General features: G+C 44.2%; 1 protein-coding gene across 1 annotated transcript; it reads left to right on the top strand.

The window, feature by feature from the left end:
- Nucleotides 1-399: 399 nt before the first annotated feature.
- On the top strand, nucleotides 400-14,238 carry ddx51 (DEAD (Asp-Glu-Ala-Asp) box polypeptide 51). Its single transcript, XM_083643159.1, has 16 exons — nucleotides 400-539; nucleotides 708-1,069; nucleotides 1,777-1,991; nucleotides 2,144-2,294; nucleotides 3,629-3,774; nucleotides 4,020-4,091; nucleotides 4,181-4,287; nucleotides 6,860-6,968; nucleotides 7,401-7,546; nucleotides 8,800-8,977; nucleotides 10,665-10,780; nucleotides 10,891-11,007; nucleotides 12,629-12,730; nucleotides 13,508-13,571; nucleotides 13,652-13,786; nucleotides 13,988-14,238. The coding sequence occupies exons 1-16, from the start codon at nucleotides 517-519 to the stop codon at nucleotides 14,003-14,005; spliced, it is 2,061 nt and encodes a 686-aa protein (XP_083499285.1). The 5' UTR covers nucleotides 400-516; the 3' UTR covers nucleotides 14,006-14,238.
- Nucleotides 14,239-16,474: the final 2,236 nt, after the last annotated feature.

Genomic DNA, 16,474 nt, shown 5'->3' on the forward strand with positions numbered 1-16,474 from the left:
TACTTGGACAGGATGAGCAGGTGACAGCTACGCTCGGCTAGCGTAGCGTCTCGCGAGCTATGAGCAACATCAGCAGCAGCGTGAAGCCAGCAGCCACAATAAGGGAATGAAGGCACTTCCGGTTATAGATCTAGCTATTACTATCTAGAATAGATGATCCACTGCAGGCTGGTCGCAGCAGTTATTAAGTTTTACAATTTTTTAATGTTACGATTGAGTTTTAAAAAACGTTACGCGTGTCAAATGTCAATTTAAACGATTATGTTTATTATTTTAATTCTCCATTTCTCGCTTATGGGCGTGCTCTGTACTTAGGGGGCGTGCTCTGTACTGGCTCCGGCCGGAGCTAGACCCAAACGGCGACTGACGTCATCTCTGCGCGCCATGTGGGGTTTGGAGTGGACAACACACGAGAAAGTAGCTGTGAATATTTTCTTATCCACATTCTCGATGCAATATACTTGAAAATACAAACAACAAGGGGGAACTTTTTATAACACAAATCTTCCTATCAAAATGTCTCTTTTTCTTATGAACAGGTAGGATTGTGTTATTCTTTTCATTTGATACGTATTGCCTCTTATTTGTATGAATGAAACTGAAATGGTTGGTGTTTCACTCATGACATTATATAACCTTAGCTACTAAACGCACCATGGTTTCATTCCACTGAGCGTCTATCTATGTGATTTCTCTCATGTTCGCAGATACCTTGGAGATGATGAAGATGAGAGTGTGTCAAACAAAGAGTCTCGGTCCAAGGTTTTACTGGCTAAGCTGCAGCAGAAGGCAAAAGAGAAGGAGAAACAGAGTCTAGCAAGCCTCGGGGAACAGCTGGCTGAAGTAGAAACAGAGAAAAAAGATGTCAAAAAGAAAAGGAAAGCTGAAAAGGACAGCAATCAAGAGCCCCAGCACTCAAAGAGGAGGAAGTCGGAAGTAACGGAAAGTAAAGAAGTAACGGTGCCATTGCAGGTTTCTGACACTGTCACCCAGGAAGAGCTTGCCACTGGAAAGAAGAAGAAGACGAAGAAAGGTGCAAAAGAGAAACAGAAGAAGAATGATCGAGCAGGTGTGCGCTTGTGCTCATATACGTCACATGATGATCAACTTATTCCAAAAGCTGTAAATCAGAGAACTGACTGTCTAAAATCTGATCATGTTAATGGTGATTATTTTGCTAGACATTGTGATCATCACAATCAATCACGATAATCGCCTAGATGATTTTGACTGGAACCAAAAAATTTCTTTTGGCATATCTTGACTACTTTCAACAATAGTGAGCATTCTAAAAGAAATCAAACCTTACAATTGAATACCGGTAATACAGTATTAGCCAGATGGTCCCAGCTGTTGCTGTTGTGTTGTGTGGCTCTAACATCTATAGTGTCTCTGGTGTTCTGGTGCTTAACATTACTGTGCTTCACAATAGCTGGTGAAGTTTTTGTTAGGTTAGCCAGAAGCAAAACATGATCAGGCACCTGGGGTCTCTAGTTCACAATCTATACTTTTCAGTGCTTTCTTCAGACAAGGGATTTGAAGAGCTGATACTGAGGGAAAGATCATCATAGCCTGACTGGAGCATGCTACAAAATATAGCAGCAACCCATCAGCAATCAACCAAAGATACTAGATTATGGATTACTTCTAACCTGTTTGAAACTGTTCTGTAACTAATATAACGTACATACATACAAGATAAAACACAAATACATGTATAACACACTCATGCTATTCAGTTACAATTCGTCTTTAATGCCCTTCTTGGTATTTTAGGCAGTTTAGTCAAAAGTCCTTCGGACGCTCCTGTGCCTGGAGGAGATGGACAGGTGGACACAGGAGGAGGAGGAGAAGAAGTGGGGGCAGAAGACACAGGAGGAGAAGAAGAAGTGGGGGCAGAAGACAGCAGAACAAAACAGGATGCAGGGAAAAGTTCTGCTCAGACCGGTTTCACAATCCTTGGTGGATTTGAGAATAAACCGGTCCAAAAGGTAAAGTGACGTTCCTGACTGGAAGTATCACTCATTACTCTGCATGGCTTTGAATTCCCACTTTTCTCTAAATTGAGCATCTGAGAAACTAACTGGATGATAACTATTAAAGGAAAAATCACATACTTTGAATACTATTCTTCTCTTCCCAGGTGCACCGAGTCCTGCCTCAGTGGCTCGCTCAGCCCGACATGATTCACAGAGACATTAAAAGCAACCTCATCCCCGTCTCTGAAGTCCAGGGAATTTCTGCTCGGCTTCTGAAGAAGCTAGAAAACAATGGGATCCAACACTTCTTTCCAGGTGAGGACACAGATTGAGGATGAATGGATTTTCATTTTGCGTGTATGCCTTAACGAGTTCATTAGGATGCCTTAACGAGTTAATTAGGATGCCTTAACGAGTTCATTAGGATGCCTTAACGAGTTCATTAGGATGCGCATTGTGAAGAACATTGTAACTAGGGATGGGCATTTTAAGCAATTTAAATACTCGAGTACTCTCCTTCTATTATGAACGAGTACTCGAGTACTCGTGCGCGCGTGGGGGGGGGGGGGGGGGGGGTCTGTGTGATTACTATGGTAATGACGGAGCAGGGGTAATCTGCTGTGTGTGGGGCTGTTCACACATAACGTTTGCATTTTTGCATGGAGAAAGCGTTACCTGGAGCATGTGAGGAGAGGGACTGACTGACTGTGATATTAGGTGAGGTGACGCTAAGGCTAAGCTAACGTCTAAAGCCTACCTCAGACAGCATCTCCGATGGTTGGATGGATGGCATTAGCGCTTCGGAGCGGACAATATTGTTGTGAAACAAGCGAAGGCTCAATTCCAATACATGTCCATTGTCCAGTATCATCCATTTTACTTCATGATCACTGTTACACTAACGTAAATCCACGGATTACAAGGTCCGGTGTTCTGCCAAAAAGTGAAAACTGACCACTGACCAGTGTGATTAACGTTGCAGCTGCAGCTAAATAGTGATCACCATGAAACGATTGTCTCCCAAAAAGCGATTATTTCTCCACATTTCTTGTGACTAACGTTATGGGAAACGACAGTGTAGTCAGTAAACTACTGCAAAGTTTTGAATGAGTTTTATCGGGCGTGCGCTATGAAGAAGCGTGCATCTGTCTCCTTCGGGAGCATATCTTCAGCCACCATTTTCGGGATGAGCTGGAAAACTTCCGGTTAAAACTTTCAAAATAATGTTACTTAAACAAAAGTAAATAGCTTATTTATGCACGTTGGAGGAGAAAAGGGTATTTCAACGAACGAAGCAGCAAACCTTGTATCAAAATACTCGTTGTGATGTTATATGGCGTGAAACTATGGCTGTAACGCATTACTCAAAATAAATAAGGTTACAACTTACCTAATAAGCCTTTTATATTGAAATCAACAAAGCGGATGATGTACTTGTACATTCTGGCTGACTTGACGCCCGTGCAGTTCATGCTGCCAGATCCACATAACGATGCATGCGTAGATTTAGACCATTTTTAAAGGGGTGGGGAGTGGGGCGAGTACCCGGACAGCGGAAACGTTACTCGAGTACTGACGTTATGAACGAGTACTCGAGTACCCGAGTACTCGCGCCCATCCCTAATTGTAACCTTTTTTTTTGTGTGCAGTGCAAGCAGAGGTCATCCCGGCCATTTTGGAAAGTGCAAACCAAGGGCTGCTGATTGGACGAGGAGGCTATAAGCCCAGAGATGTTTGTGTGTCTGCGCCAACTGGCAGCGGCAAGACTCTAGCATTCGTCATACCTGTCATACAGGTGAACCGCCAGAAGCAAAAAATAATAATAATAAAAATCCAACCTAACAGGATTTGAGTTGTATCTATCTAGATTTTGGATATGCTTTGAGAAAATGAACAACTGTTTCTCAAAGCCATAAATAAGGGAGCCAGTAAAGCATCGGAAGTTCAACTGACAAGACTGACTGATTTGTTTGATATATGATCTTTGGGCGAGACTTGCTCATGTTATATGATGTGTTCCTTCCATTCCATTATCATTAGGCACTGATGAAGCGGGTTGTGTGTGAAGTCCGGGCGTTGGCCGTGCTGCCAACCAAAGAGCTAGCCCAGCAGGTAACTAAGCTTCAAAAACCACATCTGCACAAAGACTTAATACCGCTGCAGAGATTTGAAAAGCTTGTCTGATATGTTGCTCCATATAGGTTTGCAAAGTTTTCACATCGTACTGTGAGGGAACCACTCTGAAAGTCGTCACGCTGGCCGGTCAGAAGTCCTTTGCTGCAGAGCAGGCTTCACTCTCTGAAAATAGGTGAGTATGAAAATGAAAACATGGAACAGTAACCAGGATTTTTCATAAGCTATGTGGACTGTTGCGTTTAACGCTACTATAAAATCACATTTTGATTTTGAACACTTCTTTGGGTGTTATTATATCCCTTGAGTTCACAATGTGTTTGCTTGAATGCTCATTTGGATTCAACATCCATCCGTCCATCTTCAACCGCTTATCCAGAGTCGGGTTGCGAAGGTGGTAACAGCAGGGGACCCCGAGCTTCCCTTCCCCTGACCGCATTCAACAGCTCTGACTGGGGGATCCCAAGGCATTCCTAGGCCAGTGTGAGTCCTCGCTCTGCCCCGTGGTCTCCTCCCAGCTGGACGTGCCTGGCAAACCTCCCTGGGGAGGCGTCCTTACTAGATGCCCGAACCACCTCACCTGGCTCCTGAGGAAACCCATTCCGACCGCTTGTATCGGCAATGTGGTCCTTTCGGTCATGACCCGACCCGCAGTTCATGACCTTCGATTCTACTTGTTCATGTTCAAAATATTGATTGAACCTTTCAAAATGATTTGAAGACCATACCAAGTGAAGTGACTAAAGGATTGCCCACCCAAAAGTGTCCAAAGATGCTTCCATTGTCTAGATGACATACATTATAGATATGCTAACATTTATTCCAAAAAATATCCCACTGCAAATGGAAAAACCCGCTTGTCCTAATGATTTATTTCTGTGTTTATTTGTATTTATTTTTTCAGAGGGGGCGTGAGGCGCAGCAGTCTAGCAGACATCGTTGTGTTTATTTGTGTTTATTTCTTCAGAGGGGGCGTGAGGCGCAGCAGTCTAGCAGACATCGTTGTGTTTATTTGTGTTTATTTCTTCAGAGGGGGCGTGAGGCGCAGTCTAGCAGACATCGTTGTGTTTATTTGTGTTTATTTTTTCAGAGGGGGCGTGAGGCGCAGTCTAGCAGACATCGTTGTGTTTATTTGTGTTTATTTTTTCAGAGGGGGCGTGAGGCGCAGTCTAGCAGACATCGTTGTGTTTATTTGTATTTATTTTGTTCAGAGGGGGCGTGAGGCGCAGTCTAGCAGACATCGTTGTGTTTATTTGTGTTTATTTCTTCAGAGGGGGCGTGAGGCGCAGTCTAGCAGACATCGTTGTGTTTATTTGTATTTATTTTTTCAGAGGGGGCGTGAGGCGCAGTCTAGCAGACATCGTTGTGTTTATTTGTATTTATTTTTTCAGAGGGGGCGTGAGGCGCAGTCTAGCAGACATCGTTGTGTTTATTTGTGTTTATTTCTTCAGAGGGGGCGTGAGGCGCAGTCTAGCAGACATCGTTGTGTTTATTTGTGTTTATTTTTTCAGAGGGGGCGTGAGGCGCAGTCTAGCAGACATCGTTGTGTTTATTTGTGTTTATTTTTTCAGAGGGGGCGTGAGGCGCAGTATTTATTTCTGTGTTTATTTGTATTTATTTCTTCAGAGGGGGCGTGAGGCGCAGTCTAGCAGACATCGTTGTGTTTATTTGTATTTATTTTTTCAGAGGGGGCGTGAGGCGCAGTCTAGCAGACATCGTTGTGTTTATTTGTGTTTATTTTTTCAGAGGGGGCGTGAGGCGCAGTCTAGCAGACATCGTTGTGTTTATTTGTGTTTATTTTTTCAGAGGGGGCGTGAGGCGCAGTATTTATTTCTGTGTTTATTTGTATTTATTTCTTCAGAGGGGGCGTGAGGCGCAGTCTAGCAGACATCGTTGTGTTTATTTGTATTTATTTTTTCAGAGGGGGCGTGAGGCGCAGTCTAGCAGACATCGTTGTGTTTATTTGTATTTATTTTTTCAGAGGGGGCGTGAGGCGCAGTATTTATTTCTGTGTTTATTTGTATTTATTTCTTCAGAGGGGGCGTGAGGCGCAGTCTAGCAGACATCGTTGTGTTTATTTGTGTTTATTTTTTCAGAGGGGGCGTGAGGCGCAGTCTAGCAGACATCGTTGTGTTTATTTGTGTTTATTTTTTCAGAGGGGGCGTGAGGCGCAGTCTAGCAGACATCGTTGTGTTTATTTGTGTTTATTTTTTCAGAGGGGGCGTGAGGCGCAGTCTAGCAGACATCGTTGTGTTTATTTGTGTTTATTTTTTCAGAGGGGGCGTGAGGCGCAGTCTAGCAGACATCGTTGTGTTTATTTGTGTTTATTTTTTCAGAGGGGGCGTGAGGCGCAGTATTTATTTCTGTGTTTATTTGTATTTATTTCTTCAGAGGGGGCGTGAGGCGCAGTCTAGCAGACATCGTTGTGTTTATTTGTATTTATTTTTTCAGAGGGGGCGTGAGGCGCAGTCTAGCAGACATCGTTGTGTTTATTTGTATTTATTTTTTCAGAGGGGGCGTGAGGCGCAGTATTTATTTCTGTGTTTATTTGTATTTATTTCTTCAGAGGGGGCGTGAGGCGCAGTCTAGCAGACATCGTTGTGTTTATTTGTGTTTATTTTTTCAGAGGGGGCGTGAGGCGCAGTCTAGCAGACATCGTTGTGTTTATTTGTATTTATTTTGTTCAGAGGGGGCGTGAGGCGCAGTCTAGCAGACATCGTTGTGTTTATTTGTGTTTATTTTTTCAGAGCGGGCGTGAGGCGCAGTCTAGCAGACATCGTTGTGGCCACCCCAGGGCGACTGGTCGATCACATCAACAAGAACTCAGGCTTATGTCTGGAACAGCTCAGATTTCTTGTGAGTTCTTAAAAGTAACGTAATGTGTATGTGTTTACAGTATGTATGTACATATACATGTATATATATATGTATATATGTGGATATTTCAGTATGTGTTATGTAAGTATAAATATAATAATTTAGGATTGTGGAAAAGGGGTGGGAATTAATAACTTGTACTTCTTCTCACTCCTTTTCGAATATGTCTATATTTGTTACCCCTTCATCTTTATTTCATAATACTATTTCAATCGACTTGTTAACGTGTGTAATTTTGAAGGCCCCGTATATTGTCTCTGTTTTGTTTACATACATATTCGAAATAAACATGACAGACAAACAAACAAAAGCAATATGTCTGAAACCGATACATTTAGAAAAATGCAGCACATAGTAGATCATAAACAACAGCATGGAAGTCAAATAAGTGTCAAGAGTTTTCATCAACAGATTATCGATGAGGCCGACCGGATGATTGACAGCATGCATCAGTCTTGGCTCAGTCAGGTAACCAAGGCGGTGTACAGATCAGGAAGTGGACCTGAAGCCGTGTCTGTCTTCAGGAGGACGGAGCCGGCGTACATCACTGCAGCCAGGTGGGTCCATCTGTCAGCAGAACCCTCAGGGTCTCACAAGATAGGAAAACATAGATTTCCCCTACCTAATGGGTAAAAAAAAAGAATTCACTATTTAATAAGGTGTATTCACATCAAGCATGTTTGGAGCAGTCATTCAAAAGCTGGACCATTTACTCCTTCAGTAGTTTAGTTTGTTTGTCCAGGTGAGATCATCAGGTGAGATCCGCCATTTGAACTTGTGTACCACTGAGACTCCTGAAAATGTAGAGTTTTCCAACTGCCGTCACGTGCATCAACTACATAAAACAACCCAAAAAAGTGTTTTTTGTTTTTGTTTGTTTATTTAGATGGGTATGAGACAGATGTTGGCATCTGGTAGGCAGCAGTACATGCATGGAAAGCCGCCCTAGTGCAACAAAATGAACTGGAGGCAAACCATCATCTGGACTAATACCCATATTCAGCCTTTTCTTTATGTGAACACCACAGAAGAACACAGAGCAGTCCATCGTGCTTAGCTGAAGTTACAAAGACTGGAATCAGATTGATTTGGACTCCCTCCGCCACCAAAAACGACAAGCTATGCGAGTCCATATGACTTCTGTTAGCTGTGGTTCGCTCGTACAGTAATTGGGCCGTAGGAACCTAATCAAACCAAATACAGAAATGCACCTTTCCACTATGGTTCAGAGTCAGACAAAAGAAAACAAACTATCCACCTTATTTCTAGCTGCCATGATGCCTGATGGGTGCTTCTTCCGCTTCCGGTGTGATAGACTGTTTTACAGTCTATGGTTTTAACTTGACAAAAAAAACGTCTATGAGGATTTTACAGCAGAGCCATTCTGCTCTACAGCCGTGTCGTTCGGGTGCTGGGATAACGTAATGCATTGTGGGTAGTCGGCTACTGTGGCTAATGCTAGCGGCTAGCGTAATAGTTACTTTACATGGCAGTAAAACGCCACTGAATGACCAAATTGATTTAACTTTTAACCATGTCTAGTCGAGTAACACTGTTACTCGACTATATTTATAACTTTTATAACGTACTCCAGTTTCCGGTTTATAATTCTGGTCTGCAGCCGAGTATAACAAAGGAAATGGCAAGCTGCAACAGTAACAGTCACGTTAAACCGGACCTTGTACCCACAATTATTTTTTACAGTGGGGCATTCAAAAATAAGGTGGATAGGCCCTGAACGTTGTCGTCAGTCAAATCAAATGCGAATGGAAATGTCACTGCCTCCTTGTGGCTCCTCCGCCTCCTGCAGCCTGTCTCCACCCCAGATGCCCCTGCAGAAGCTGCTGTTCTCCGCCACGCTCACGCAGAACCCCGAGAAGCTGCAGCAGCTCGGCCTTCACCAGCCCAGACTCTTCAGCTCCATCCACAGTCTAGCAGCACCCGGCTCCCAGAACCAAGAGCGCTTCAACTTCCCTGAAGGACTGACGGTAAGACCTGGCCCGGGAGGAAGAGCACAGGCACACCATGGGAGGGAGGAGCAGCACAGCCACACCATGGGAGGGAGGAGCAGCACAGCCACACCATGGGAGGGAGGAGCAGCACAGCCACACCATGGGAGGGAGGAGCAGCACAGCCACACCATGGGAGGGAGGAAGAGCACAGGCACACATGAGAGGGAGGAGCAGCACAGCCACACCATGGGAGGGAGGAAGAGCACAGGCACACCATGGCAGGGAGGAGCAGCACAGGCACACCATGGGAGGAAGAGCACTGGGCAGAGGAATGTTGTTGATGATGTTGTTTCTTCCCCTCACAGCAGGAGCCCAGCGGCCCCGCAAGGGTCAGGGGTTGAAAAAGTCAGAATACTCAGTCAGTCAGTCAGTCACTCACTCACTCACTCACTGAGTCATGGGTGTTTAGTGAGTTTAGGAGGGGAAAAGGACCATAGGGATAGGAAGCTGGTAGCGAGTCAGGATTCGGGGCGTGGCTAGGTGGATATGGGTGCTGTTTAGGGCTGGGCGATATGACGATATATTTCGTCTGGACGATAGAAAATGTATTTCGTTTAATATGATGCTCTATCGTTTATATCGCCGTGTGGCAAATCACACTCTTTCTTTACGGCAATATTGTCCGTCATTTGGATGACGCTGTGCTTTCGTCATTCTGTTTTCTTTTTGACTCACGTCCACAGTCCACACACACACCAGACTCTGTGTCAACAAGCCCCTTGCGTCCCTTTATAAGTGGCACAAATCAGTCGGTGAGTAGGCTAAAGAGCAGGGAGATGTTACCTCCACTCCGTCCGCCTAGTCTAACCAGGCATTTGCGCTGTGTTAAGTCCACGTTTGATCCATATTTGCGTGTGTCCTCCTAACGTTAAACCTGGCAAAATGTCTCCTCCCATCCTCTCGTCATCCCAAGGAAATCCATTGAGGAGCCGACAACAAAACGTCTATCGTTAGCTTTAGCTTATAGCTTTCCCTGGGTTTAAGAGTTGTGTTGGATACCCGTGAAATCCCGGAGTGGAGTATTTTTGTTGAGTGAACTGAACTGGTAACATGGAAATCCCGAAGTAGAGCATTTTTGTTTTGTTTTGTTTTTGTTCAGTAACCGAACTGAGAGAACTGGACTGAACTATAGGCTAAATAACTTTTATTCTACCCGCTTTGCTCTAATATAATCTTTGAAGATCAAACTGGTGGTGTGGTTCAGTTTGTGTTTCATTCTACTGCCCTGCAACTAATTATTATTATTTGTGTTGTAAATAATAGCCATGCTTATCTGTATTCTGAATGCATGTATCCTTGGTGAGGTTTGACAACATTTTAACTGGTTTAACTGCTAACACAAATAAATAACCATGTGGTCATTTTATATCAACTATAAATTGAATTTACAGAAAATATGCTATATCGTGATGTATATCGTTATCCGGATATGAAATGACCTATATCGGGATATGAGATTTTGGTCGTATCGCCCAGCCCTAGTGGTGTGGAGGAGGGGGGCATAGGGATAGGAAGGTGGTAGAGAGTCAGGATTCGAGGGGTGTTTAGAGTGGCTAGGGGGGATATGGGGGGATATGGGCATATTGTCCCATCCCTATGACTCACTGCACTTAGCAGGCCAGGCATGTCAGGTTGTTGGTGTGTGATGTGTTGTCTCCTGCAGGAGTATTATGTGCCTTGCACGCTGAGCAAAAAGCCCCTCCTCATCCTCCACTTCATCCTGCGCATGAAGTTCAGCCCCGTCCTGTGTTTCACCAACTCCAGGGAGGCTGCACACAGGTGAGCTGGGCCTGTCATAATACTGTTTCCTGTTTCCTGTTCATATGTTACCTGCCAGGCTCCATGTATGTTTCATTCACTCACTCGGTCGTGCTGTTGTGTTTCCGCAGGCTGTACCTGCTGGTGCAGCTCTTCGGAGGAGTGCAGGCCGCCGAGTTCTCCTCCCGACTCTCCCCCAGTGAGAGAAAGAAGACGCTGAAGGATTTTGAACAGGGAAAGATCCAGCTGTGAGTGTGTGTGTCATGTGTTCTTATGTGTGCCCGTGTGTGTGTGTGTGCGTGTGTGTGTGTGTGTGTGCGTGTGTGTGTGCGCGCGCACGCATGTGTATGTGTATACCATCGCTGTTATTTGCTTTGAGCATGATCTGCACCAGCATTCAAGCTTCATTGCCAAGCTGTGAATATAAATAAGTTCTAATAATAATTCAAATATGGCCCTGGACACTGAATAAGATAATATTACCTCGGGCCTTTTTGTCATGTTTAGGTATCAGACATGAATTTGTGTCCAAAGTAAGTATCCAATACATAGCAGCTTATATGACATCAATTGCTGCAGTGGTGTATGAGGAGAATTTAACCCTATTTTCCTCACTTTTTTGTGTCTGTGACTAATCGGGACAACAATTTTTTCCAGTATTGAGCGAAAACGCATGGGGCCACTCGGCAGCTGATAGGCTGCAATGTAATCAGACGGGCCACACAGAAGCGTCCAGCTAAACTGCTTGTTTTTCCCACTGACGGGCTCAGACTGTTGTTAGAAGTGTCTGACAACATGGAGACGAGAGAACGTGAACCCTTAACCTGTCGCTTGATCCAGTGTGTTTGACAAAGTCTCGCTCAAGGAGAAGTCTCGCGAGAGTTGAGTTGTTGCAGAAAGTTACAGCTAGAAAGGCAACACCTCAACTTTTCTCCTCTTCTTCTAAAGACATCTCTTGAGCGAGTCTTAACCTAACCCTAACCCCCACACACAGCAGCAAACACACCAGATCAAGTGGAAGGTAAAGAAAAGTGTTCAATTTCTCTCCTTTCCATGTTGTCAGACACTTAGAGTAACAATCTGAGCCTGTCGGTGGCAGAAATAAGCACTTTAATTTGATGTACATTGGTGGTTCTGTGTGCCCCTTCTGATGACATTGCAGCCTGTGCAGCTACCTGCTGGCTGAAGCCATCTTGCTCAATAGACCCTCTTCATAGCAACCGTTTTTCAGCTGTAAAGCAGTTCCATTCCATTTAGATGTTCCAGTGCCCTCATTAATGTTATTGGTTACAACTGCTTTACCACCTCAAAACGATTGCTGTGAAAAGGACCAAATATGTATAATGGACCAAATTCAGAAAATGTTGTTCAGATTAGTCACTGACGGAGAAAATTTCAGTCACTTGTCCTAGGGCTAATGTACACCGCCTCCGGAACAGATGCGGTACGGCTGCAAACAGACCCACACTCATGTACTTTTGTCCACTCATGGACAAATATAGAACGGGTGCATCATTTTTACGTACCGCATGTATCGCCCATCAATTAACATGTATCGCCCATCAATTAACATGTATCGCCCATCAATTAACATGTATCGCCCATCAATTAACATGTATCGCCCATCAATTAACATGTATCGCCCATCAATTAACATGTATCGCCCACCAATTAACATGTATCGTCCACCAATTAACATGGGCGAGAGTCGATCCATCAGTTTTGCCGGATCCGCAACGCAGCCGTAATGCATCCGGTGTACATTGTCTGTAAGACACAAAAAGTTAGGAAAATAGGGTCCATGTTGAAAACTGCAGAAATTCTGCCTTTTCAAGGAAAATGTATCAAAATGACTTTATGGTCTTAAAGGTTGATCAGCACCGATGCTGCTGCCAGGGGCATCGACATCGACGGGGTCAAATGTGTTGTGAATTACGATGCACCACAGTACATCAGGACATATATACACAGGTAAGCTGTCCACTCACCACAGTACATCAGGGTGTATATACACAGGTAAGCTGTCCACTCACCACAGTACATCAGGACGTATATACACAGGTAAGCTGTCCACTCACCACAGTACATCAGGACGTATATACACAGGTAAGCTGTCCACTCACCACAGTACATCAGGACATATATACACAGGTAAGCTGTCCACTCACCACAGTACATCAGGGCGTATATACACAGGTAAGCTGTCCACTCACCACAGTACATCAGGACGTATATACACAGGTAAGCTGTCCACTCACCACAGTACATCAGGACGTATATACACAGGTAAGCTGTCCACTCACCACAGTACATCAGGACATATATACACAGGTAAGCTGTCCACTCACCACAGTACATCAGGACGTATATACACAGGTAAGCTGTCCACTCACCACAGTACATCAGGACGTATATACATAGGTAAGCTGTCCACTCACCACAGTACATCAGGACGTATATACACAGGTAAGCTGTCCACTCACCACAGTACATCAGGACGTATATACATAGGTAAGCTGTCCACTCACCACAGTACATCAGGACGTATATACACAGGTAAGCTGTCCACTCACCACAGTACATCAGGATGTATATACACAGGTAAGCTGTCCACTCACCACAGTACATCAGGACGTATATACATAGGTAAGCTGTCCACTCACCACATCGTTTTGGGCAATGCAGAAAATGTAACAATCCTCCATGTGGCGTAGTTGTGCATCTCCATCTTATTGTGTTTTGCTACAGGGTTGGGCGAACAGCGAGGGCTGGGAAAACTGGTCTGGCCTTCACCTTTCTGTTGGGAGTACAGGTGAGAAATGCCCACATTTCTCCTCATGACAGATGTTCACTATGTTCCTATGAAACAAAACAACTGTTGGAATTCCACAGGAGAAGAACTTCCTGCAGATGGTGGTGGAGGCAGGCAGCCCCGGGATCAATAAGCAGATCGTGAAGCCCGAGAACCTGAAGAGTATGGAAGCCCACTATGAACAGACACTGCAAGAGCTGGCCAGCGTCATCAAGGTACCACAGACTCTGGACGCATCTCAGATGTCTATATTAGATATTGAATATAATAGACAGAAGACTTTTTCCAATGCATGTCTGGCCATTGGGTTCACTGTAATAGACTCATAGTACAATTTGGGGAAACTAATGCGAACAAACTCAGAATTCACTAAACTGGTCGTATAACAGTTAAACAAATGTTGTTTCTCTCCACAGGATGAAAAAGCCAAGTAACGGACTCTCTGTGTTGAAGCAAGTCCGACATTGACACCAGCATTTGTTTTCAGCTTTATTTGAAGGGCCAATAAAATAATGTATATCTCTGTGGTGAAGCTGTTGTGTTAACCTCTGCCTAGCACCAAACACCATTATCTGCCAATCAAAACACTTCCTGCACCAATATAACAGAAAGATGAAAGATGATTTGTCACAGCCTGGGTAGTTTAGCCCAGAGCAATTTAGAGAGAGAGTGGCATCAGCGGAGGACCAAAATGCATGACTCATTAGCCAATGAACAGCCAGGAAGGGGTCTCGCGCTACTTTTGAATGCTAAAATAAAGCTGATAATGTACAAATTGATTGAAAAATAAAAACTTTCAAAGTACAACACAAACTGTCCATTTTGCTGCAACTCGACAGTGCTGCTTAATCCAGGACCTTACTTCCTGGAACTCTTGAGAGTAAAACACTGGTCCATTGGAGTGAATGGAGATGTGGTCTGGTTTAGCCCTTCAGTGCGTGTGGAAGGGTTAGGGTTAGATGTAATGCTAATGTAGAGCAGGTGTCATGAAGAGGTCAAGTGACAAAGTGTCATTTGATGTAGCTGAAGGCTGATCCAGCTGTCGAGCCGCATGATGAAAGATGGGATATATCATAATATTGTTGGGATCCCACTAAATGGAGCCCCAGATTAATCGAGACATTTTAAAAGATGCACACCGGAAGTAGTAGGACGCACCTTGCAAGGCTTGGGCATGCAGTCATGGAGCTTAGATCACCTGTTAGCAGTGTAGGAATTTAGCCAGGGGCAAGGCCAGGGGCATGCCCTTAAGAAATCTCAGAATGCCCCTAAAAACCATGATCCAGGGGCAAAAGTTGCCCCCAATATTTTGATAATTTATGCCTCCGCCGGCGATAGCCAGGCCGGCATTATGGATCCGGGTTGTCCGTACGGCCGTCCGTACGATGTTTGTTAACGCGATATCTGAGGAACGCCTGGACGGAATTTCATCAAATTTGCCTCAAACATCGACTTAGACTCAAGGATGATCTGATTAGATTTTGGTGGTCAAAGGTCAAAGGTCAAGGTCACTGTGACCTCTCGAACGCCATTTTCAAGCTTGTTAACGCGATATCTCAGGAATGCCTTGACGGAATTTAATCAAACTTGTCTCAAATATCGACTTGGGCTCAAGGATGAACTGATTAGATTTTGGTGGTCAAAGGTCAAGGTCACTGTGACCTCTCAAACGCCATTTTCAAGCTTGTTAACGCGATATCTCAGGAATGCCTTGACGGAATTTAATCAAACTTGTCTCAAACATCGACTTGGACTCAAGGATGAACTGATTAGATTTTGGTGGTCAAAGGTCAAGGTCACTGTGACCTCTCAAACGCCATTTTCCAGCTTGTTAACGCGATATCTCATGAATACCTTGACGGAATTTCATCAAACTTGTCTCAAACATCGACTTGGACTCAAGGATGATCTGATTAGATTTTGGTGGTCAAAGGTCAAAGATCAAGGTGAGCTCTCGAACGCCATTTTCAAGCTTGTTAACGCGATATCTCAGGAATGCCTTGACGGAATTTAATCAAACTTGTCTCAAACATCGACTTGGACTCAAGGATGAACTGATTACATTTTGGTGGTCAAAGTTCAAGGTCACTGTGACCTCTCACACACCCAATTTCCAAGCTCTGTAACGCAACATCACAGGAGCGCCTTGATGGAATCTCTTCCAATTTGCCTCAAATGGCGATTTTGACTCCAGAATGAACTAATGGCGGAGGCATAAGTCCGCGTTGCGGTCGTTCTAGTTTTATTTTCATTCAATTCATTTAATTTTCATCTCTTAACACACATTCAGCACCTGCAAGCTGGTTACCAGAAGACGACGATGAAGAACACACTTACACAAACCACGTTGTTGTTCACACTACGCTTTAGCAACTTTTATGCACTAATTACTATTTTTTAAAGTCCCCACATTTTTTTTTAAATGCCCCCAGTTTTTAGAGAGTGGGGGCAAAAGTTGCCCCCAAAATATTTTTTAAATTTCCTACACTGCCTGTTCGAGACCCCTCAGCTGCACCACCCATAACAGCTCTATCAGATAACCGATTTTCATGCCGTTTTAAGGTTAGGGGATCTTCAGTGACATTCATTACTCTGACGGGCACTGACTATACCCTGCTTCACACTACAAATCACTCTGGCTACACAAACATCACAGTGTTTAGATATAGAGGCCAAAGGCTCCATCATGCTAGTAGTACACATCCCGGGGAACCCCTCAACAGCCCCTGATATCTGTGTGAACAGTAACAACCTGTGTAATGTAGTTACATCAGGGGCAGAGACGAGTGGAAACTTTTTACCCAGCAGGTGGCAGCATCGGTTACCCATATCTACAGCAAAGCAGTAAACGTGGGAAGGAATAGTTTAATCCTTTTATGGGAGGGTCATCACACTTTTGTTAT

Source organism: Poromitra crassiceps (genome assembly GCF_964638095.1).
Source record: "Poromitra crassiceps genome assembly, chromosome: 9".
Lineage (NCBI taxonomy): Eukaryota > Metazoa > Chordata > Actinopteri > Beryciformes > Melamphaidae > Poromitra > Poromitra crassiceps.

Excerpts from the sequence above, each read along its gene's own strand:
- ddx51 (XM_083643159.1), top strand. The coding sequence starts at position 517 with ATGTCTCTTTTTCTTATGAACAG. Across the intron at positions 2,295-3,628 it reads GATCCAACACTTCTTTCCAG|TGCAAGCAGAGGTCATCCCG; the intron begins GTGAGGACACAG and ends TTTTGTGTGCAG. Across the intron at positions 10,781-10,890 it reads TCCAGGGAGGCTGCACACAG|GCTGTACCTGCTGGTGCAGC; the intron begins GTGAGCTGGGCC and ends GTGTTTCCGCAG.